We start from the raw sequence: 23,660 nt of genomic DNA, 5'->3' as shown, positions 1-23,660 counted from the left end.
ACACACACACACACACACACACACACACACACACACACACACACACACACGCGCACAGGGTACTATTGTGATGGCGGCGAGGGAAGCCCGACAGACTGGTGCCCTTCAGGGTACTACTGCCTTGCCGGTACACAGGCGTTCTTCCAGCACCCGTGCCCTGCCGGAACATACCAGCCCGAGATTGGCTCCTATCTCGAGAGTGAGTGCTTCAACTGCACCGTGGGCCACTACTGCGAGGAGGCGACCACCACCCCTGTGGCCTGCCCTGCTGGCACGTACATGCCGTACGGCAGCGAGCGCAACGACACGATGGGTTCCGAGGCGTCTCGCATCCTCTCCTGCAAGATTGCCTGTCGCGACCCCGACGACTTTGTCAGCCTGACGACGGTGGCTGAGCTGGAGCAGTGCGAGCTTGCATGCGAGCAGGGCTCCAACTGCGCCACGCACTGTGGCACCGTCAGTGCCGAGTACACGACCGCGTGCAACCACGGGTGCGACTCGTACGATTCCGCTGCCGCCTACGTGCAGGTGGGCGTGTCTGCGGGCGCGGCCAGCGAGTGCATCACGTGCCCTGCAGGCTACAGCTGCAGCAGCGCCACCGTGGACCCCGTGCCGTGTGGCCGCGGGTTCTACTCCGAGGCCGGCAGCGAGGCGTGCGAGCGCTGCCCTGCTGGCTACTATTGCGACGAAGCCGCGGTGAGCGACACAGTGCTGGTGACCAGCAAAGCGTGCAACAGCTCGCTCTACTGCACCTCCGGCCTCTCCGCCCACGACGACGCCGTGCCCTGCCCGCGCGGCCACTACTGCCCTCAGGGTACCGCGCTGCCCGTCACGTGTCCCGTGGGCACCTACAACCCAGACCTGTACGGCGCGTCCTTGGCCGACTGCCACCCGTGCGACGCCGGCATGTACTGCGTGGAGGCCAGCGTCAACCCAACGGGCGCCTGCAACAAGGGCTACTACTGCCCCACCAACATCACCGCATCCGAGGTGCTCAACGGCGTGTCGGGCCTCCTCATCGGCTCCTATGGCCCGAAGCAGGAGCCCTGCCCCGCGGGGACGTACCGCAACGCAACCGGCGGCCAGGACCTCTCGTCCTGCGCCACGTGCCCGGAGGCAAGCTACTGTCCCATCGCCAGCGCGGTGCCAATCACCTGCCCGCGCGGGTTCTACTGCCCGCTTGGCAGCGCCCAGCCCCAGCCGTGTCCAAAGGGAACTATTGGAAACTCTACGGGATTGATTGCGGAGAGCGACTGTGAGGCCTGTCCTGGCGGCTTCTACTGTGATCGCCTTGGCTCCTGGCAGACAACGGCGCCCTGCGACCCCGGTTACGTGTGCACGCTGGGCGCGGTCACCTCTGCGCCCACGGACAACGTCACCGGCTCCATCTGCCCTGCTGGTGGCTATTGCCCGCCAGGTGTGTCCTCTCATCACACACACGGGCGCACGCACACGTTGAACCCACATCACCCGCACACACACACATCACACACACACAAACCTCGCATCACATTATTTGTTGCTTGTTTCGCTGGTCTTTGGCAGCACCCTCATCAGCATGGCTGCACGTTGCCTTTGCCATTCAGGTTCTGCTGTGTCCCAGCCATGCCCACAAGGAACGTTCAACAACGTCACGGGTTCTGTGGACGAGAACGACTGTGTTCCCTGCACGCCTGGTTACTACTGCGCAAGTACCCGCAGCCCCGGCCCCACCGGCCCGTGCGATGCTGGCTATTACTGCACATGTACGTGAATCCACACGAACTGCACAAGAGTGGATGTGTGTGTGTGTGTGTGTGTGTGTGTGTGTGTGTGTGTGTGTGTGTGTGTGTGTGTGTGTGTGTGGTGTGTCATCATCAACTTGAAGTGTGTCGCCTACTTCTTCTCTTCGTAGTCATCTTGTTCTCTCTTGCAACCATGACCTCCCCCCCCAATGCACTCACCCATGCCCTCCTCCCATACCCTGCTCTCATCCTCTCTCGCGCTTTCCTGTCTCCTAACACGTACAGCGGAGAGCAAGGATCGTCGGCAGTTTGTGACGCCTGTGGGGCATTACACGACGGCTGGGTCCTCTGCGCCCATACCGTGCAACCCCGGAACGTACCAGACTGCGACTGGCAAAGGCTCCTGCGATCCGTGTCCTGCAGGCACCTACTGTCCTGATTTCGGCATGAACTCCACCGTCGAGTGCCCTCGCGGGTTCTTCTGTCCGGAGGGCTCCACAAGCTTCTCCGGCCCCAACGGCAACCAGCGCTGCCCCATTGGCACGTACGGCGCGTTCTCAGGCATCGCCAACACCACCGGGTGCGTCGACTGCCCGCCCGGACAGTACTGCGCCAGCCCCGAGGACGGCAGCGGCCTCATGGAGCCCACGGGCCCCTGCGCTGCCGGCTACATCTGCTACGGCAACGCCGAGTTTGCAACACCGGGCCTGGACGGCCTGTCCTGGGGCGCTGTCTGCCCGCCAGGGTACTACTGCCCGGAGGGAACACAGGCGCCCGTGCCCTGTCCACCTGGCTCGTACTCCAACGTGGAGGGCCTGCAGTCAGAGTCGCAGTGCACACCGTGCCCCGCTGCCCGCTACTGCCCCGAGGAGGCCATGACCACCTACGGCGCGTACTGCGCGGAGGGCTACTACTGCATCCTCGGGTCTGCTGTCGCGCGCCCCCTCTCCAACAACAGCGTGCAGCTGCGCGGGCTTGACTCGCTCGACTACTACTACACCACCCAAAACCTCACCCTCAACACAACCCGCCTGGCCGCCTGCGGCCTGCTTGACTTTGGCGGCGACGTGTGTCCGCAGGGCCACTACTGCCCGACAGGGGTGGAGGCCGAGTACATTGCAGGCTTCCCCTCGTTTGTCTGGGAGGGCGGCCCCATCCTGTGCGCGGAGGGAACATACGCCAACTTCACCGGCGCCGCAGAGTGCTGGACCTGCCCTGCAGGGTTTGCCTGCTTCAACCGCGAGCCCTTTGACGCAAACCCGCTGCCCTGCCCAGAGGGCCACTACTGCCCACAGGGCACTGACTCCAACATCCCCGAGTGTCCCGTGGGCACGTACAACAACCGCACCGGGTTGCAGGCGGAGACAGACTGCACGCCATGCCCACCGGGGCTGGCCTGCACGGTGACCGGCCTCAGTGACCCGGACGCGCCCTGTGCAGAGGGCTTCTGGTGCGGCCGCGGCGCCTTCTCCACGCGCCCACGCACCTCCTCCCCACTCGCCGCCACAACGCCCTCGTTTGATGGCGGCCAGTGCCCAGAGGCCCACTACTGCCCCGAGGGCTCCAGCGCGCCCACCCCGTGCCCGCCCGGAACCATCTCCGCCGCTGTGCAGGCCTCGTCCAACGCCACGTGCACCGCCTGCCCGCCAGGCTTCTACTGCGAGGCGGCTGGCCAGACGCAGGCTGCTGCCCAGTGCGCTGCGGGCTACTACTGCGTCAGCGGCGCCACCAGCCCGCGTCCGACGGACGGCGTGACTGGCGACGTGTGCCCCGCCGGGACCTATTGCGAGGCAGGCTCCCACACGCCTGCTAACTGCCCACCGGGCAGCTACAACGCTCTCACGGGGCAGAGCAACTGCACCACTTGCCCCGCCGGCTTCTACTGCGAAGAAGGCGCGTCAGACTACACCGCAACGCCGTGCGACGCGGGCCACTACTGCCCGAACGGCACCGCCCACAGCACGCAGGTGCCGTGTCCCGTTGGCACCTATCTCAACACAACGGGTGCGGCGACGGAGGACGCGTGCGTCCCATGCACCCCCGGCTACTACTGTCCAACCACGGGACTGGTGCAGGCGACGCTGCTCTGCGACGAGGGCTACTACTGCAGCGGCGGCTCGCACGTCGCCCGGCCGCAGGTCAACGGTACAGACGTAGCAACGTGCCCCGGCATCAGCGCGGGCGGCATGTGCCAGGCGGGCACGTACTGCCCACAGGGCGCCCCTGCGCCCCTGCCCTGCGAGGCTGGCCGCGCCTGCACCACCACGGGTCTCAGCGCCAGCAACAAGGCCTGCAGCGCAGGGTTTGTGTGCCTGGGCGGCGCACAAACCACGCGCCCAACTGACGGCGTCACGGGCTACAGGTGCCCCGCAGGCTACTACTGCCCAGCTGGGAGCAGCGAGCCAACGCCATGCCCCGCCGGCACATACTCCCAGGCCTCCGAGGCCTCTGACAGCTCCACTTGCCTGGCGTGCTTGTTGGGCCACGCGTGCACGGCCCCAGCCACAACGTCGCCGGAAGCGTGCGATGCCGGCTATCACTGCAGTGTGCTCGGCCTTAACACCACGTCGCCCGCAGACCTGTTGTGTGATCCGGGCTACTATTGCCCGAACGGCACCACGCAGCAGCTCGCGTGTCCCTCAGGCACATACCAGAATGAGGCTGGCATGGCCACGTGCAAGGAGTGCCCCGCAGGCTTTGTGTGCGATGCGACGTCCTCGCCCGTGGTCACCGGCACGGCGACGCCGTGTCCCGTAGGCCACTACTGCCCCGCAGGCACGGAGGTGGGCACGGCCAACCCTTGCCCCGTCGGCACCATCGGCAACGAAACTGGTCTGGCCAACGTGACGCAGTGCCACGCCTGTCCCCCGGGTCACTACTGCGACGAGGCTGGTCTGACCGAGCCCGCTGGGGAGTGCGCGGGTGGCTACTACTGCCAGTCTGGCGCGACGACGCCCCAGCCGCTCGACGGCGTCACCGGGGACGTGTGCCCCAGCGGCAACTACTGCCCACAGGGAAGCATCAACCCGGTACCGTGCCCGGCAGGCAGCATCACCACGCTGCTTGCGCAGGACGAGGTGGGCGACTGCCAGCCGTGCGATCCGGGCGAGTACTGCCCTGCTGGATCCAGTGCAGGCGACTGCGACGCAGGCTATGTGTGCGTGCGCGGGTCAGCCACCGCTCAGCCCACCACGCTTGCCTTCAATGCTGAGCTCGGCGTGCTGACGGGCGGGTACATGTGTCCAAACGGCACGTACTGCCCTGCCGGCGCCATCTCCGACACGCCCTGTGCTCGCGGCACGTATGCGCCGATGCCTGGCCTGGAGGCGTGCACGCCGTGCCCCGCGGGCCAGCTGTGCGAGGAGCTGGGAACCATCAACCCGGCCGACTGCCCGCTCGGTTTCTACTGCGAGCAAGGCGTGGTCACGCCAGAGCCGTGCCCCATCGGCACCTTTGGAGGCCGCACGGGCCTGCGCGACGTGACGGAGTGCACGCTGTGCGAGGGCGGCCACTTCTGCGACGAGACGGCGCTCACGGCGCCAAAGGGCGAGTGCGACGCAGGGTATTTGTGCGCCGGCGGCGACACCACGCCAGCGCCGACGGGGCCAACCACCTCCATCCTTGGCGACGACACCAACTTCTTCAGCGTTGCCTTTGTCACCATCTTCATTGATGGGGAGGAGCTCAACGTGACGAGCGGCACGTGCCCCCGCGGCCACTACTGCACCAACGGCACTGCAAGCCCCGTGGCGTGCCCGGCCGGCTACTACAACCCGGATCGCCGCGGGGCCAGCCTGGCAGACTGCACGCCGTGTCCAGCGCGCTACTACTGCGCAGACACGGGCATGACCACGTACACGTCCACGTGCGCGGCGGGCTACTACTGCCCCGAGTCTGCCGCCATCGCCACGAGCCAGCCGGCAGGTTACGAGTGCCCGCTTGGTCACCGCTGCCTGGCTGCTTCGGATGCACCGGAGCCGTGCCCGGACGGCGAGTACCAGGACGTGGAGGCGCAGTCGGAGTGCAAGACCTGCCCCGCAGGCAGCGTGTGCGAGTACGGCCGCAACAGCTCCGTCACGCCGGAGCCCTGCCCGCTCACGTACTTCTGCGAGGCCGGCACGGGCCTGTACAACAAGCAGCTGTGCGCCAACGGCACGTACGGCGCGGCCACCGGGTATGCCCAGGCCTCGGACTGCGTGCCGTGCCCGCCTGGCAAGTACTGCAACCTGGGCGTGGTGGAGGGCAACTGCCACGCCGGCTACATCTGCCTGAGCAGCAGCACGACACCCCAGCCCTCGGGCGATGACGCGGACGTGGGCTCGCCCTGCCCAGCAGGGTACGTGTGCCCGGAGGGCACGCTCTCGCCCCAGCTCTGCCCGAACGGCACGGTGGTGATTGAGGGCCTGGAGCAGCAGCAGGTGGTGGTGACGGCCGTGAACAACGACGGTGACCTCATCTCCGTCACGCGCAACATCACCGTGCCCACGCTTGGTGAGGGCGCCGCGTCCTTTGACGCGTGCGACACGTGCCCTGCCAGCCTGGTGTGCGCCGGTGCGGTGGTGACGCCGTGCCCGACGGGCCACTACTGCCCCGCCGAATCCTCCGAGCCCGTGCCGTGCGCGGCCGGCTTCTACAACGCGCTGCCGGCCTCAGACGACCCCACAGACTGCAGCATCTGTCCCGCGGGCTACTGGTGCCGCTACGAGGGCACCTCGGACTTCTCCGATGTCCCGTGTCCGCAGGGCTACTACTGCCCCGTCGGCACGACCACTCCTCGCGCCTGTCCGCCCGGCACGTGGAGCAACGAGACGGCCGCCATGTCTGCGGACGACTGCCAGGAGTGCCCCGCCGGCTTCTTCTGCCCGGAGAACGCCACCACCCGCGTCGTGGACGTGTGCCCCTCTGGGCACTTCTGCCCCGCCGGCTCTGCCGAGCCACGCGTGTGCACGGCGGGCTACTACTGCCCCACGCAGTCTGGCGAGCCGCGCCCGTCCCCGGACGGCTACTACTCGCCCTTCAACTCGTCCGACCCGATTCCGTGCCCTGCTGGCCACTACTGCCCAGCCCCCGCCGCCGACGCAAGCACCGTCATTGGCGACTATCCATCGGGCGCCACGGAGGCGATTTTGTGCCCGCTCGGTTACCGTGACCGCGTGGAAGGCGGTGGAAACCACGATCGGACCACGCTAGACAGCGCCTGCGTTGCTTGCGAGGCGGGCAAGTACGGCAGCCACCCCACGCGTGCCGTGTGCTTCGACTGCGAACCAGGGTTCGTGTGCCTTGAGGGCGCCATCTACGGTAACCCGGACGTCTGGACGGCCGTGAACGCAACGCGCGACCGCATCGTCTACGTGAACGGCAACCCGTACAGCGACGTGGTTGCGCTGGACGTCCTGCCGTACACGGGCGTCGGGTTCAACTACACTGTTAACGGCTATCCGGACACCAAGTCATACCAATGCCCGCCGGGCTACTACTGCCCACGCCAGTCGCCGTACCCGCTGCCCTGTCCGGAGGGCACCTACAACCCGAACAACCGCAGCGTCTCTGTGGATGCGTGCGTGTCCTGCCCTGCAGGCACGTACAACAACCGCGCTGGGCAGTCCTTCTGCCGCAGCTGCGGCTCGTCGTCCTTCTCGGACAGCGGCGCGTCCCTGTGCACCTGCCGCGGCGAGAACCGCGTGTTCAGCCCCGCCGATGCCACGTGCGTGTGCCGCCCGCTCTACGCCTCGCGCGACGGCGCCACGCTGCTCACGGACGTCGAGGACGGCGTTGCAGACTGCCAGCCGATTGTGTTTGACAACTGCCCCGAGGGCAGCGTGCTCAACGAGCACGGCCAGTGCCTGGACGACTCTGGTTGGCTCGCGTACTGCCAGGCCGAGTGCGCGCTTGGCCCGACCCCGAGCGTGTACGACGCTGGCCTTGGTCGCTGTCTGTGCAAGACGCCGGCCCTGGACGACGTCTGCGACATCAGCTGCCGTGCGGAGGAGCGCCAGCGCCAGCAGATTGTGTGCGAGTCCCCACCACGCCTCGTCATCAACCAGGTCAACGCGGACGGCAGCGTGGACGAGGTCATCTCCATCTACACGTCCGAGCTGGGTGTTGGCGCCCTGGGCGACATTGGCCTGGACGCGTGCCCGACGCTGGACGGCCGCCGGTTGCCGTCCTTCCTCATGGTCGCCAACAGCGATGGGCTCACGGGCGGGTACAACGTCCCCACCACCGTGTGGGAGGGCCTGGATGTCAGTGGCGCAAGCAGGCGCCGACGCAGCAGCGATGCTGCAGCCCAAAGCATGGACGGCGCGCAGGGTGCAGCAGGCCACGCCGGAAGCACGGTGCTGTCCTCCAACCTGACCCTCACTGCTGCCGCCGACGGCGAGCTCCCCCGTGCCCGCCGCCCGCACGTGCGCTTGCGCCGTGAGGAGTGGGTGGCGCAGCTGGCCAACCCCGTGGCGTGCCTCGAGCTTGGCGCCGTCGTCGTGTTCTCCGTCAACGGCACCAACTACCCCGTGTACGACAAGAACAACCTGCTGAACCGCCAAGACGACCCCGAGCGGCCGTTTATCCACGCGCCGCTGGTTGCGCTGGCGGAGGAGCTGCAGTCTGACCCGTCTGCCCGCTCCTTTGCGTACGCGTTCACCAGCCCCGGCGTGTGGGTGCTGCGTGACGCCGGCAGCGGCCGCACCTCCGTGTTCTCCGTCATGGGCGAGAACGTCGAGTGCCCGGACAACGGGCCGTTCTTCCCGGCCACCAGCAGCTCGCAGCACTTGCTCACCGTGAGCCGTGAGGACTCGCTGGTCGTCACGCCGGACTGGCGGCTCATGGGCTTCATCCTCGCTGGCGCCGCCGCCCTGGTCATGGTTGTGCTCGCGGCCACTTCCTACTTCCGCACGGCGGGCTGGGTGGTGGAGGGCCAGCGCACCGTGTCCTATCGCCAGGCGGCGACGCGCTACCCGATCGAAGACATGTCGTCCAAGGGATCGCAGCGCGAGCGCGTGCAGCGCATCAACCGCAAGGCGCTCGAGTTTGACCTGAGTGACCCAGCCAACGAGCCACCACCACAGGGCAAGTCCACCGCCAGCAACAACAACAACAACAACAACAACCACGGCGCCGACGCTGACGCTGACGCCGCTGGTGCGGAGGGTACCAAGGAAGGCGTGAGCCAGCGGTTGAAGGTGCTGTTTGACGATGACTTCTGGGACTACGAGCGCCAAGTTGATTTGGAGAATTTCACAGCGGAGACGCTGTTTGACCTGATTGACGGGCGCACGCAGGAGGTGCACCGTCAAATCCAGGCCAAGAGCGACGAGGTCAAGAAGGTGTACGAGAACATCCGCCACGAGGCGTCCTTGCTCAAGAGCCTGTGGGTGAGCAAGCTGCGGCTTGCGCGCCCCGTGGAGCTGTCGCCACTCCCTCCCGGCCAGCCCAGCAACACGCAGACGCTGAGCAAGGCACGCGACGGCTATGGCAAGGAGCTGGAGAGCCGCAAGTCGCTCGGGGACCGGTGGTATCAAGCGCTGGTTGCCCGCCGCGACATGCTGGCGCGCACGTTCCGCCAGAGCAACGACCTGTACCAGGACGTGCTGAGCCGCGTGGAGGAGGTGCGCACGCAGGTGAATCTGGTCATTGCGCTGCAGCGGTTTGCGCAGCAGCAGCGTATGGACAACAGCGTGGTGGCCGAGGGCCGCGTGCGCTGTGAGCAGGCCGTGATTGGCCTGCGCGAGGCGCTCATCAAGGGCACGGCGCAGCTCCTGTGCTCGTCGCTGGTTGGCGAGAGCGACGTGGAGTCGTTTGGGGCGCGCCTGCTGCCGCCAGAGGATGGCGGGGATGAGCCCGTGCCCACAGAGCAGCTGCGCGACCCCGTGGACGGCGGTCTCGTCAGTGGCGAGTTTATCCAGCGCTCGGAGATTCTGCCTGGCCTGTTTGTGCCTGTGGCCGGCACGCGCCTGCTGCTGGCAGACGGCAGTGTGCAGCCGTGCAGCCCCACGGAGCACGTCGTTGACCCGCGCACCGCCCGCGTGCTTCCCGTGCGCGGCAACGTCGCCTACAACATGGTCACGCGCCAGCTCTTTGTCGTGGTGGACTTTACCAGCATCTCCACGCACTCGGCGCCGCTGCTCTACGTGCCGTGGCCGGCGCAGGCGCAGGCGCAGGACAAGGCGTGCGCCTTCTCGGACGGCACGCCGCTGCAGTCCTCGCTGCGCACCGACGGCACGATGGTGCACGCCGCCACGGGGCTCACCGTGCCCATGTTGGCCTGCACAACGCACCCGGCAACCAAGGAGATTGTGCCCGTCGGCGGCGTGTACGACGACCCCGTGACGCACCTGCCCACGCCCATCCAGCGGTACCTCCCTGGCCCGGCCAGCGGGCACGCCAACACCATCATCGTGGACGTGGACATCAGCGACGAGGGCGACGCCGTGCCCGTGTGCGTGCCCATGGGCAACCTCGACACGCACACGCACATTGCGTCTGAGGAGCCCCTGAGCGGGCGCGTCTGCCTGTCCAACCACGTGTCTCTCCGCACGAGCGCCGCCAGCCCATCCGGCTCTGCGCCCGTGATGCCGAAGCCCCACGGCGTGTCGTGGGTGTCTGGCTTGGACGCGCTGTGCCTGCAGTCCTACCGCTCGTGCCTGACGGAGGTTGAGCGGCTGCCGGTGCTGCTGGCGGACGAAGCACTCGACCCGCTCGCACTGTCCTCCTCGCTGGCCTCTGCCGTGTCTAGCATGGACAGCCAGCTGCGCGACGTACACAGCATCTTCAAGCGCACGGCGCGCCTGAAGCACTCGCTGTTCAGCGACATCCTGCTGCGCTTCGCGGAAGCCCTCAGCATCCGCGAGGACGGTGGGGTGCTGGGCCACCTGGACGAGGGCAACGTGCCGCTGTTTGTGGGCCAGCGCTTGTACGATCGCGAGTCGAAGCTGGAGGTGCCTGTGCTTGGTGTTGCGTACGAGAAGGAGAACGAGCGCCACGTGCCCCTCGGTGGCGTCATGCACAGCCCAGACACGGGCGAGCTGGCGCCCATCTCCATTGGCGCCGCCTACGTGGACCCAGACAGCGGCGAGAAGTCGCGCGTGCAGGGCGCCCGCGTTGACCCGAACACGGGCCGCGTGGTGCCGTCTCGCCAGCCGTGCGTGCGCCAGCGCACGTTCAAGCTGACGGACGACGACCTGGCCCGGCTGGAGGAGGAGCTGGCGGCGCGGCGCGCGTGGCAGCGCAGAACCACCAACCAGGACAACGGCCTGCTGCGGGAGCTGCAGCGGCTCATGGCCACGGTGCTGGAGATGGATGACTCCGAGACGAGCAAGGTCTCGTCGCACCTGGAGACGCTGGCGGAGACGCTCACCTCGCGCTCCCAGCAGATGCGGCGGGAGCAGAAGCGCCGTAAGGAGGAGGAGGGCCGGTTCGATGAGTTCCCCGGCGTGCTCACGGCCATGCTCTTCTCCAACGACAAGCAGGAGGCGTCGCTGAGCGTCAGGCACCTGCAGCAGTTTGAGAACGTGCTGGGCGCCTGCAAGCGGTTCCTGGCAGCGTGCACGGAAGCGCAGGAGGAGCGGGACAACGCGTACTTGCCCGAGCGCGACGGCGCAGACAACACCGACCTCAAGGACAAGGCGCAGACCGCCTTTGAGAACGCCCTGGATGGCGCGCGGCTGGAGCTGTTGGAGTCGCTGTCGATGCAGCTGGCACACGTGCACGAGAGCAGGGCCACGCTGCAGTGGATCTCCGTTGATGACGAGCTGCGTGCCAGCGTCGTGAAGGAGATTTTGGGCAAGATGCTCAGGCAGCAGGACCGCGCCCAGAGCGGCGAGGACGACGGGCAAAACACCATGACCAGCCTGGAGAACCTCATCTCCGTGCTGCAGCACCAGGCGAGCATTCTACGCACGCAGTCCACGACTTCGACAACGGGCCTGTCCGCGTCTGGCCGCTTCACGCTTGCGCAGCTGCGCGAGGAGGCGGAGGAGACCGCACCCGCATCCACGACCCCACCAAAGCAGCCGCGCATGGCCGTTCCTGCCATTGCCGTTGTGGAAGAGGGCGATGACGCCGAGACCGACGGCACGTCCGCAGGCCTGCAGACGCAGCAGGCGGAGCAGCAGCAGCAGCAGCAGGGTGCTGACAGCGGCAGCGCTGCGCTTGAAGTCGGCAAGGCGGGCGGCATGAAGAAGACAGACTCGAAGAAAAAGAAGAAGAAGAAGGACAAGAAGGACGCCACGGGCACGTTGGCCAGCAAGGAGCTTGAGAAGCTGGTTGAGATACAGACGCAAGGGCGGACCGCCCTCGACGCGCGGCTGTACGAGGCGGAGCGCGAGGAAATGGACAAGCTGCTCGAGAAGTTGCGCAAGGAGGAGGAGGACAAGCTGGGAGAGCTCACGGCTGATCTGATGCGCAAGCTTGTTGCTGCCGGCGATGACGAGGCGGCACAACAGAAGCTGCTGGACGCGTACGAGGAGCAAGTGGCCACGGTCCGCAAGCAACACCAGGCCAAGGCAGACATGCAGGTGGCGGAGCTCATGCAGCGCCTCACGCGCATCCGCTATGACGAGACGCAGCGGCACTACCAGCGGGAGCGGGACACGCTGCCAAACCACCCTGACATTGCGCCGCCGCCGAACGTGACGGAGGACGATGTGCAGGCGCAGATCAAGGAGATGCTGCTGGAGCAGCAACGGCTGATTGCGTCGCTGGAGGCCGGCAAGCGCGCCAGCGCCGAGGAGGCGGACCAGGACGGCCAGGGCGGCGGTGCCGTCGTCGACTTTGACAAGCGCATGGAGGCGTTTGCAAACAGCCTGACAAACAAGTCGACGCTGCGCGGCGGCGACAAGGACGCAGAAGCACTGGCCGCGGCCAGCACGACGGCGAAGAAGGAGGTTGCGTCAAGGGCGAAGGTCGTGACGTCAGTCAAGGGCCGGCTGCGGGCCAAGCTTGAGAAGCGGCGCGCAGAGGCCGTGGGCAAAGCCAAGACGGACGAGGAGCGGGCGCAGGTGGAGGCAAGCTACGACAGCCAGCTGGCGACGCTGTCGTCGCACGTGACCAAGGCCGTGGACGATGAGCTCGCTCGCACACAGCAGCAGCTGGTGAAGGAGTTTGTTGCGGAGGACAAGCAAGAGGAGGCGGCACAGATGCTGCGGGAGCACCAGGAGCGCATGCAGCAGGTGCGCGACAAGGTGCACTCTGACCAGCGAGACAAGGTCATGGCGCGCATTGCCGCGCAGAAGCGGCTTGCGGCCCAGCGGCGGCGCGAGCGCATGCAGAAACAGCAGCAGGAGAAGCTGGCTGCAGCTTCTGGCAGCGGCGACGGCGACGACGAGGGCAGCAAGGCCAAGGGCTCTGCTGCTGCTGCTGTCGATGACGGCAGCAAGCACGCGCGCGACCTGGCAAACAAGGTGGCAGCGGCGTCCGTGTCGGACGAGGAGGCGAAGAAGCGCATGGCCGAGCTTGAGCAGGCGCACCTGAAGCGGCTGGAGGAGCTTGAGGCGCAGAAGCAGGCGCAGATGAAGGAGCTCTCCCAGAAGGTTGACGCGGAAATCACAGAGGCGCAACAGAAGGCAGAGGCGGACCTGCAGAAGCGACGGGAGGAGAGCATGCAGGCCGCGGAGCAGCGCATGCGGGAGGAGCAGGAGCGCGCAAAGGCGCAGCTGTCGCCAGAGGAGTTTGAGAAGTTTATGAACAAGCACCGCCAGCAGCTGTCTGAGGTGCAGTCGCGCCTGGACAAGACACAGCAGGCGCAGCGGCAGGCGCTGCAGGAGCGGCTGAAGAAGCAGCGCGAGCGCCGGCGCAAGGCAAACGAGTCTAAGCTGGAGGAGCAGTTTACCACGGAGATGTCCAAGCAATCCGAGGAGCGCGAGCAGCTGCAGTCCGACATGGAGCGCGCCAACGAAGAGAAGGTGCTGCGCGCGGCGGTGAAGGACATGTCCAACTCGCTCTCTGTGGACTCGGCTGCTGGCGGCGGCGGCGGCGGCGGCCAGAGCACGCACAGGGACACGGTGATCCACCGGGTGATGCGCGCGCGCCACCTGCGCGAGTTTGGGCGGCTGGTTGAGCGGTGCGCTGTGGACATGGAGGCGCGGCTGCGGCAGGACGTGGGCAACTTCCGCGAGGAGCGTGCGGAGGAGCGGGAGAAGATTGAGGAGCGATACGAGGCCGAGCTGGCGGAGGTGGAGGAACGCGACGCCAGCGCAAAGACGGGATCGCGGGACGAGCGGTTTAAGATCCGGCGCAAGCTCAAGACGGCGCTGGCCAACTTTGACAAGAAGACGGCGCGGCTGGTGGAGCAGCTGGAGGCGCGCGTGCGGCTGAGCGCCAACACGGACACGGAGCGGCGCAAGCTTGAGCTGAAGCAGCGGCAATACAACGAGATGGTGGAGGCGTTCAAGAACTTCTCGCCGGACAGCGAGGTGCACGCGCAGTACGAGGAAGCCGCGAACCAGGCCAAGGAGGCGGCGGAGGAGTACAAGAAGCGGCTCGGGGCGGAGCGGCAGGAGCAGATGAAGAAGCTCAAGGAGGAGCAGGAGCGCCTGCGCAAGGAGCGCCACGAGAAGATGGAGGCTGAGCGGAAGCGCGTGCTGCAGGAGCTTGAGGCCGAGCGACAGAAGCAGGAGCAGCTGATGCAGCAGAAGCAGCAGCGCAACAAGAAGAAGATGATGGAGCAGATGCGGCAGCAGCAGGCGCACGAGCTGGAGAAGCTGGACGAGGCGCAGCGGCAGGAGGTGATGGAGCGCCACCGCCGCGGGCTGAAGAACCTGGAGGACGCGCTTGAGTCTGAGCAGGACCGGCAGCGGCAGAAGTTCCGCGAGCGGCTGAATGCGCTCAAGGCACGGAAGCAGGAGGCGCGGCTGCGGGAGCTGGAGGAGAAGGAGGAGGAGGAGCAAGCGCGGGCGGAAGAGGAGTTTATGGCCAAGGAGCTGGAGCTGCAGCAGCAGCTGCACTCGCAGGTGCAGGCGACGGTGCGCAAGCGCGACCTGCGGCCCACGACGCCGTTTGTGGCCGGCAAGGGCAAGAAGGCGAAGCAGCCCGGCGGCGCGAAGAAGCAAGGCCAGAGGCGCAAGAGCAGAGCCGCCGCGGCAGACACGGCTGCGGTGTCGATGCTTGACGAAGGCCTGGCGCCCATGCTGTCCAAGATTGAGAGCATCGAGGCGCTGCTGGCGGGCTATGACGGGGCCGTTGCTGGCCAGCTGGGCGACGATGTGGAAGAGGAGTGGGCGAGCCGCAGCGGCGATGCTGCGCTGTTCACCAACAAGGACGACGACGGCAGTGCTGGCGAAGTGGATGTGGTTGGCGACGATGAGGCGACGCAGCGCCAGCGCATGTCGCTGCAGCTGGCCGAGTTTGTGTGCCGGGTTGCTCGCGAGCGTCGCTGGCTGGACAACGACGTCAGGCTGCAGCTTGCCAAGCGGCTTCCTGCCCCCGTCCACTTGCAGAACGCGTTCCGCTTTTCCTACGCGTACAACCGTGATACGCGCACGCTCAGTGTGCGTGCCCAGCGCGCTGATGAGCCCACGCAACTGCTGCTCGTCGTCATTCACGCCCTTGCCCACATCAAGGTGTGTTTGCGTCTGTGCTTGTTTGCATGTGAGAGTGTGTGCGTGTGCTTGTGCTTGTGCTTGTGCTGGTTTGCGTGTGAGTGTGTGTGTGTGTGTGTTTGTTGTGATCGTTGTATGTGTGGATGGCTGTGTGCATGTGAGTGTGTGCGTGTGCGTGTGTGTGTGTGTGTGTGTGTGTGTGTGTGTGTGCGTGCGTGCGTGAGAGTGTGTGCGTGTGTGCGCGCTTTGGTCGTTTGCGTCATTATTTGCTCACACAATTGCGGGTGCTTGCACACACATGATTTCTCTTATCAGGTGGACAACATGGATGGCGACCACACTGGCGTATTCCGCAAGGCGTTCCACAGCCTGCTGCGGCTTGTGTGCTTTGACGTGCTGTTGAGCGGGTGCATTGCGCCTGCGTCCGCCGACGGAGGAGATGGCGGTGATGATGCAGACCGCCTGCAGTTGCTGCTGCATGGCCTGCAGCGCCAGTCACAGTCCAGCAAGCCGCTTGTCAAGCTCCTGGACGACTTCAGCCATGCTTAAACGTCGTTGTCGTGTGTGTGTGTGTGTGTGTGTGGACGTGCATGTGAGCGTTTGTGTGATTGTGTGTGTGTGATTGTGTATGCGTATGAATATGTGTGTAGTGATTGTGCATGCGAGAGTTGAACGTGTGCGCGTATGTGAGAGATGTTGTTTGTTTTTCGATGGTTAATGTCTTGTTTTTTCTGACTCAACTTGCCTGGAAGCAAGCGCCACATGACTGAGCAACCCCATGCGTGCCCCCCCCCCCCAACCCTTCCACTCAACACTGTTGATTGGCATGGATGTCGTATACGTTTGTGTTCTGCTTGATCTTTCTGTGTATGCTTTGTAAAACCCGGCAGCATGCACGTCAGCCAGTCAAGTGTCAACAGCACACAGCATGGGGAAGGAAGCAAGGAGGGGGGGGGGGGGGAGGCACGCGGATGATGGAGGCGCGTGCTCACAAGTCAGCAACAATATATGCACAAGAAAGAAAGAAGCAAGAGCACAAGAGGGCAGGCGAGAACATGAACAAGCAATGGGAGATGCGGTCGTAACACAACACAACGGGCGAAGAAGCAAGCAAACGAATGCATAGAGATGGTTGTCGTTCGTGGAAAAGAAGAACAAGAGCAAAGATCGCCTACATCAAAGCAAAACGCGAGGTTGTTGCCTACAGCAGCAGCAGTCTATGATTGCTTGATTGCGCTGTGTGAGTGCTTAAGAAGCGTGTCTGCACGGCCCGTGCGCTGCCTGATTGTAATAACCACCGCAATCAGCGCAGCAAACACACACAGGCCTGCATTGACCAGCAGCGACACGCGGTAGCAGGCTGGCCCGAGGCAGTGCAGGGCGTGGTCGTGCCCGTGATCGGAGGTGACGTTGACAAAATGGTGGCGCTGCCGGTCGTCGGCCATGCCCCCAGCCATCAACGTGCTCAGCAGCTCAGATCCTGCACGCGCAGTGGTTGGCGTGGTGGTGGTGGTGAGGAGCAAGAGAAAAGATGTGTGTGTGTGTGTGTGTGTGTGGTTGGTGGATTGTTGACGAGAGCGCAAGCTTTGGTGAGAAATATGGGCATGGAAGAACCCAGCCAAGGCAAGGGCAAACCCCTGCGCAGTTAGGCAGAAAGATGAACAGATGGATGCACGCACCTGCTGCTGGGGCAAGGCCTTGCAAGCCGTAGTTGGCGCCAAAATGTACAACTCCAAACGCTTCAGCAGTGAGGGTGGGCACGAGGCAGAAGAACGACCCATAGGCAAGGCCCAGAAGCACGGCACCCAAATACAGGAGGTTGACGCTGGCGAACGCAAAGATGACCTGAAACCCGCGAAATGGATCGAATGCATGCCGGAACATCAAAGGTGCACGCACGCGCATGCAAGCACAGCAGTGGAGGGGGGTGGTGAATGGTAAGCGAAACAAACATGTTTGCACACACATAAACATGCACATCAAAGCACAGACAAAAGTGTGACTGAGATGGGAATGCGGTGTTCACCTGAACGATGGCCATGAGCAAGGCTGCCATGACCAGGAATGCCGGTCGAGGAAGGCGACGGGCGAAGGTGTCGGAGATGTGGCCACTAAACAGCCGCCCAAACGTGTTGCACACGGAAAACTGGTGTCGACATGTGACGGCGGGGGTGTGGGAGGGCAGGGGAGGGGAGAATTAGATTGGGATGAGATGGGGCGCGATTGGGGCACGTGGCATCCAATAATGCAATTATGGGTATGGTCGCGCACACAAGAGTACACACAGACCAGATCAGACACAGGCGCAGACACAGGTACAGACACAGGTACAGACACAGGTACAGACACACACACACACACACACACAGACAGACACACACACACACAGAAAGACACACACACACACACACACACAGACAGACACACACACACACACACACACACCAGACAGAAGTGCCGAAGCGCAATTGTTTTTCACTGTTACCCTCAAGCAACCACTTTTTCTGCCCTGCGGCTAGGTTCTTTTCAGTTCACTCAGGTATTGCGACTCTTCTCGCCAATGCGACGACGTGGACTTTCTTACGCACACGTACTTATTAGAGAGCCGTTACCGCACGTAAATCATTTATCCCCGTCGCGCGTAAGAACGCTTTCAGTGGCTGCTAGGAGGACATACGGCGCCGACGTGGTTTGTATTATCCAATCCTTAATCTAATTTGGCTGGTAACGGACTTTCAGATAGATAAACGGTGTGCCCCCAGACCGAAACCGAGATGCCCTGAACATAAGAGACAACGTGAGCCTGCAGGAGATACAATCCGCTTCCTCAATTTTGTTTTCACTTTCGGCTCGTGATAGGAAGAGAGGGGGTGCGAGTGTGTGTGTGTGTGTGTGTGTGTGTGTGTGTGTGTGTGTGTGTGTGTGTGTGTGTGTGTGTGTGTGTGTGTGTGTGTGTGTTAGGATGTGGATAAATGGAGGGCAATCAGCAGAGAAACAACACCCAAACTCAACACAAGAGGGCGCAAGCAAGCTTCAAGCAAGAAATGAGGTAGATACAACAATTCTTGTCCCCCCCCCACACACACACACACGTGCGTGCGTACCGATGGTGATGCGCAGGGGCTCGGCCGGTGGCGGCGTCGCGTCAGCAGGGGTGAGCGGGTGCATGGATGGCGGGAGGGACGTCTTGTCTGCCACGAAGAGGAGGCGTTGGAAGAACGTTGCGATGAGGCCCGTGCAGGACGTGACCAGCGCAAGGAAGAGGAGGAATTGCGGCAGGTGGCCCGAGTTGGCGCTGGGGAAGAAGCCCTTGAGGAAGACGGTGAAGATGCCGGAGCACAGGCCGAAGAAGCACACCAGCAAGCCAACGACCTGCCGAACATAGACAGGCAGACCGCAAGAAAAGGGTGCGTGTGTGCGTGTGTGCGGGTGTTTGCGTGTGTGTATGTGTGTATGTGTGTGTGTGCGTGCGTGTGTGTGTGTGCGGGGGGATACTGAGTGAGCGAAAGAGAGGGCGTGCAAAAGAGGGGAGCACGAGCAGCATTGAAGTGAGCAGCTGTCACATGAGAGCCTTGCCGCCAATATGACGCCAGTACAACAGTCCAAGGATCAAGTAGCAGGGTGTGTCGCTTGCGCAATACCTTGCCACGACTGTTTGGTCCAAAGTTCTTGACGCTCGTGTTCAAGGCCACGGTGTAGAAGAAGCTGATACCAGCGAAAGGAACCGCATGCCAGCGGGGAGGGAGGGGGAAGCCGTCAGTGCATGTGAGCCGGTACGTGTGTGTGTGTGTGAGCGAAAAGTGCACGCAAGTGTGTGTGTGTGTGTGTGTGTGTGTGCGAAAAGTGTATGCATGTGTGTGTGTATGTGACCAGCAAGTCCAATGTATTGGGGTGGCAGAAGTACTTTGTGGCCAAGTCATGGGCTTTCATCACAGTGTCAATGTCAAGCTTACCCTGATCCCTGGCCCACGACAAGGGCAAGGACGGTGATGAGCCACGTCTTGGCATAGTGCTGGTTGATGTGTTTGTATGTGCATGTGTATGTATGTGTATGCGTGTGCATGTATGTGTATGTGTGTGTGTGTGTGTGAGCTTGTTCAGGGAAGGGCTACACGACAACCAGCACAGCGATCAAGACGGCTTGGTTGGGGGTGGCACGAGTGCAAGCACGTCTGCGACTATGGGCTGCAACAGGCTGCGTCTGTTAACCACACAGACAGAGAGACAGAGAGACAGAGAGACAGAGAGACAGAGAGACAGAGAGACAGAGAGACAGACACACACACACGCAGACAGACAGACAGACAGACAGACACACACACACACACACACACACCTGGACGGCGAGCTTGATGCCAAAATAGCCGAGGAAGAGAAGCAATCCTGCGGCGATACCCGTGGGCTTTGGGCCAACGTGATCGTACAGGACACCACCAATAACGCCCAACCATGTCCCTGCATTGGTGTAGTTGTGTGTGGAGTGATCGGGAAGCGGCGGGTGAACATGCGTGGGTGATGATGTGCATGCTTGTTCAGGCAGCACTGATGGCTGCCACAAGCAACGAAACAGCAAGAGCCATCGCTGTGGATCGCAGCCATACAACAGCATCTTGCTAGCACCGAAGAGGCACAGACATACAGGCAGATACAGACACAGTGAACGAACTTTACACACATACACACAGACACACGCACACATTCACAGGCACAGACACATACACAGTGAGAGAAATTTACACACACACACACATTCACAGACCAACGCGCGCGCACACACACGTAACCATACAGACACAGTCATGTGTGCATTCAAGCATCCCCCCTCACAAGTCGCCCATGCGATCACCTGCGTTGAGGCCGGTGGCGACTGTGTTGAAGGATGAGATGCTGAGGTGCGCCTGGGCGCGCAAGCCATCACTCCATGCAGGGAGCAGGTACACGGTACCTGCACACAGCATCAGCACGCACCCAAACGCCAGTGTAATCCAGCGCTGGGTTCGCCAGCTCGCAAACACACCAACCATCGCTCCTGCTCCTGTAATGGCGTGATGTGATTGCCAGATCGCGTGATGTGATCTGACAACACTGACTGGCTGGCTGGAGAGTGGAAGAGCCGTGTGCGTGCTGCTTTGCTTGTTGTGTTGTGTTGTGTTGTTGTGTTGTGCTCCAAGATTCTCCACCACTGATATCAGTTTCGACTGAATTCAGTAGAGTTTCGGACTTGGGCAACGTGCGCAAAACAAACAGCAGAGTTGTTTTGGGAAAAAGCAAGCTGCAGTCCTGGCTGGCTGCCTGCAGATGCAACAAGCAAAGCGCAACGCTGCGGCCGCTGGCATTCATGTCTCCTCCTCTCGCTGAAATCCAAACAAGCAAACAAACTCCTTCAGCAAGGCGCGCAGATGGCAGGCCGTGCTGGGAAGGGGAAGCAGGTAACAGCCTCAGCTGCATGCTGGCGTGGAGTTGAGGCAGCCCTGGCTGCGGTCTTCCTGCTTGTTCTGCTGGCAGTCGCAGCACCGTCACCGGCAGCAGCAAGTGCGTGCGCCATGTTTTGAAGTAAAGGGTTTGCATTTTGATCGCACTGTGTGCTTGTAATGTCTGTGTGCCTACGTGCATGCGTGCACGCATGAGTGTCGTTGAGCGTATCCTTCTGAAGGGCTTGGCATGAGACTTGTCGAGCTCATGTCACTCATCGTGTCCCTCTGTGCTGGTTGTGATGTCTCCTCGGGAGCCCGAGCTTACTCCCCCATTTGGTTCCCCTCCCCTCGTCTTCATTTTCTCAACACCCTGAGCAGGCGAGTGGGTGCAATTCCAAGAGTACGAGTACATGCTCATCCCAGGAAAGCACAACCTGCAGAACGCAGTGAAAAAGTGCGCTGTCCTCGACGCTTACATTGCCCTGCCGCGCAGCGTGGAGGAAAACACCTTTTTCTACGGCCTCGTCCAGCTGTACGTCACTGCACTCACTGCACCACAGTGCTGCGAGCTCCGTTGTGACCGCGAAACAGGGCGTTATTTATTGCTCGAGGGGAAGGCGCTCTGCAAGTGTTCTCCTACGGCCTCGGCCTTGCCTGTCTTTGCCATCCTCCAAGTGAATGCGATCCCTGAAATGTTGTAACACCCCCCAACCACCCCCAACAATTCGCTCACAGGAATCGACTTGGAGGCAACAATCGCGTGATCATGGGGGGTGCAGACACGGCGGTGAGTGGCTGTGCCATGGCATGGCACGCACGGCACAGCAAACCAGCCACATGGTTACATGGTCGGATGGTCGCGTGGTTGTGCGGCCACCAGTGATTGACGTACCTTTCCCTCACACACTCTCTCGATCTCTCCACACGCATGCGTACATTGCATCACAGGTGGAAGGCCAGTTTCTTTCGCTGATTGATGGACAACCCCTTGAGTACGACGACTGGGGTCCCGGTCAGGTGAGGGCTTCTCCAATGATTGCTGCCCTGCGCAGCCTCGTCACTCAATCACGCTGGCGAGGTTCTTACCATGCTTGCTGCGAAGCGAAACATGCGCACCTTTTGAAGTTTGGGTCTCACACGTCTTCCTCACTTGCATACGTTGGACCCTTGCGCTGCACGTCTTGGGTCGGCGTTCATGGTGCTTTGCAGCCCGACAACTGGAAGGTGTGATGTCTTCACGCGACCGTGTGATGTGGCACACAACAGCCTTGGTTCTCTGTTGTGCATGTCAAGGGGATGAATGGCACTGCTTCCCTGTGCATATGGGTGTGTTCGGTTGGCCGCAGTCTGCAGTTGCGTGCATTCTCACACGTGTTTCCGTGTGTTTGACAATGACCATCTCTCGATCTGCTGCGTCGAACAGAACCGCGAAGATTGCATCACATTCAGAGAGTGAGTCGGAAAGCAGGCGCTGGCATGACAGCTCGGTTGCCCTGGTTTGTTAGCTCGTGTTGTCTTTGTCTTTGTTTTTCCTTATTTCTTGGAAGAAATAGCAGTATGTGCGTGTGTCCTCCCATCGCTCACACGAACACACCGGTTCTTTGCCGCAGGGAGCATTGGAACGATGCCAGTTGCACGTACACGCGCCGCGTGTTCTGTCAGCGGGACTCTCTGTCCGGTGAGTGCGCCTTCCAGCGCAGCTGTAATACATGCTCGCAAACACTTAAGGCGGGTGCCGTTGCCACAGTCTCCAATGGTGGTGGTGGTGGTGGTGGTGGTGGTGCTGTTGTTGTTGTTAGCAGTGGCGATGGCAGGTCCTGTGCGACGCTGCAAGGTTTATGCGGTGCTGCCACTGTTGTCTTGTTTCGTTTCGCATCGCCGTGGACGCTTTGTGCCCTTTGGAAGTGTTGCAAACGCCCACGAGTGGAACCCACCATCACCTCCATTGCACATGTGTGCATGTGTGGTTTCATTCCACTGCATTTGCGTGCAGGTCGATGGATCAAGGAAGGGGACAAGGAGTACTTCTTCAGCCCGGATATCTTGTTGTCCTTCAACGACGCCATTCTCTACTGCGCAGACTATTCTGCCACGCTCGCTGAGTACGTAGGCATGCAGAAGAAGAAGAATGCGAGTTTGGACCAGATGTGATGTGATATGATGCACGCGAGAACAAATGAGACATCGAGCTTTCGCTTCTCCAACTTGGCCTATTCTGCCACTTCCACACACACACACACACACACACACACACACACACACACACACACACACACACACACACACACACACACACACACACACACACACATGCTGTCGCGTTGATGTCCGTCTCACAACTGCGTTTTCGACGAATCGCGGCCATCAGGGCTCGAGATGCAAATGCAGTGCCGTTTGCTGCGCGGTTTGCATGGCACGGACCCACGGACGAAGTATGGCTTAACTTCAACGACACAGACAGCGACGGTGTGTGTGTGTGTGTGTGTGCGTGCGTGTGCGTGCGTGCGTGCGTGTGCGTGCGTGTGCGTGCGTGGGACTCGTTTTTGGCTCATGTTGCTTGCCTGTTGCGTTTGCGATGCTCCATCACCTTAACCACACACACACACACACACACACACACACACACACACACACACACACACACACACACACACACACACACACACACACACACACACACACACACACACACACACACACACACACACCCACAACGCGGCACACCCACATACATACACACACATACCCCATTTTCAGGCCCCTACCCTTTGCTGAGGATGGAGGGCAGACGACCCCCCACCTTGTGTCGCGGGCATTGCGCATTGCAGGGGGGCCTGAAACAAACATGGGTGGTGGTGCAACCGGGGTGGACCAGCAAAAAAAAAAAAAAAAAACCCGGCCATTTTATGTGGGGTTGCTTGTGTGGGTGTGTGTGGCTCCTTTTTTTGAGTGAACACCTGAAGTCTCTTTCCCCCCCCCTTTCTGCCTCC

The 23,660-nt window shown here is 62.4% G+C and overlaps 3 protein-coding genes across 3 annotated transcripts in view; 2 read left to right on the top strand and 1 right to left on the bottom strand.

The window, feature by feature from the left end:
* The window catches only part of PTSG_01976 (uncharacterized protein), a 23,992-nt gene extending 8,145 nt beyond the window's left edge, over positions 1-15,847 (top strand). The window contains exons 15-18 of the mRNA XM_004997904.1: positions 59-1,417; positions 1,587-1,745; positions 2,010-15,277; positions 15,572-15,847. Coding sequence (XP_004997961.1) covers positions 59-1,417; positions 1,587-1,745; positions 2,010-15,277; positions 15,572-15,805 — 15,020 coding nt within the window. The 3' untranslated portion in view covers positions 15,806-15,847. The remainder of the gene's footprint in view (positions 1-58; positions 1,418-1,586; positions 1,746-2,009; positions 15,278-15,571) is intronic.
* Positions 15,848-16,200: 353 nt separating this feature from the next.
* PTSG_01975 (uncharacterized protein) lies at positions 16,201-20,407 on the bottom strand. The gene is made up of 9 exons (XM_004997903.1): positions 20,103-20,407; positions 19,593-19,711; positions 19,210-19,268; positions 18,898-18,961; positions 18,361-18,628; positions 17,990-18,105; positions 17,283-17,402; positions 16,936-17,101; positions 16,201-16,736 (listed from the first exon to the last, which is right to left on the bottom strand). Exons 1-9 carry the CDS (start codon positions 20,278-20,280, stop codon positions 16,474-16,476), a joined length of 1,353 nt encoding a protein of 450 aa, XP_004997960.1. The 5' UTR covers positions 20,281-20,407; the 3' UTR covers positions 16,201-16,473.
* Positions 20,408-20,468: 61 nt separating this feature from the next.
* Positions 20,469-23,660, top strand: part of PTSG_01974 (TK/RTKC protein kinase) — a 12,983-nt gene continuing 9,791 nt past the window's right edge. Inside the window, exons 1-9 of the mRNA XM_004997902.1 lie at positions 20,469-20,788; positions 21,049-21,202; positions 21,406-21,457; positions 21,619-21,687; positions 21,880-21,894; positions 22,094-22,122; positions 22,281-22,348; positions 22,664-22,772; positions 23,039-23,136. Of these exons, the coding sequence (XP_004997959.1) occupies positions 20,656-20,788; positions 21,049-21,202; positions 21,406-21,457; positions 21,619-21,687; positions 21,880-21,894; positions 22,094-22,122; positions 22,281-22,348; positions 22,664-22,772; positions 23,039-23,136 (727 nt within the window). The 5' untranslated portion in view covers positions 20,469-20,655. The remainder of the gene's footprint in view (positions 20,789-21,048; positions 21,203-21,405; positions 21,458-21,618; positions 21,688-21,879; positions 21,895-22,093; positions 22,123-22,280; positions 22,349-22,663; positions 22,773-23,038; positions 23,137-23,660) is intronic.

This window comes from Salpingoeca rosetta (assembly GCF_000188695.1).
Source record: "Salpingoeca rosetta unplaced genomic scaffold supercont1.3, whole genome shotgun sequence".
Lineage (NCBI taxonomy): Eukaryota > Choanoflagellata > Craspedida > Salpingoecidae > Salpingoeca > Salpingoeca rosetta.
The sequence above is the reverse complement of the archived record's forward strand: the minus strand, read 5'-3'. Positions and strand labels throughout refer to the sequence as shown.

Bases quoted from the DNA above. Each gene is read 5' to 3' on its own strand.
- PTSG_01975 (XM_004997903.1), bottom strand. From the start codon at position 20,280: ATGGTTGGTGTGTTTGCGAGCTGGCGAACCCAGCGCTGGATTACACTG. The intron at 19,712-20,102 runs GTGATCGCATGG...ACACCAATGCAG, and splicing joins CGCCACCGGCCTCAACGCAG to GGACATGGTTGGGCGTTATT. The intron at 16,737-16,935 runs GTGCGTGCATCC...CTGCGCGTGCAG, and splicing joins AGGCCTTGCCCCAGCAGCAG to GATCTGAGCTGCTGAGCACG.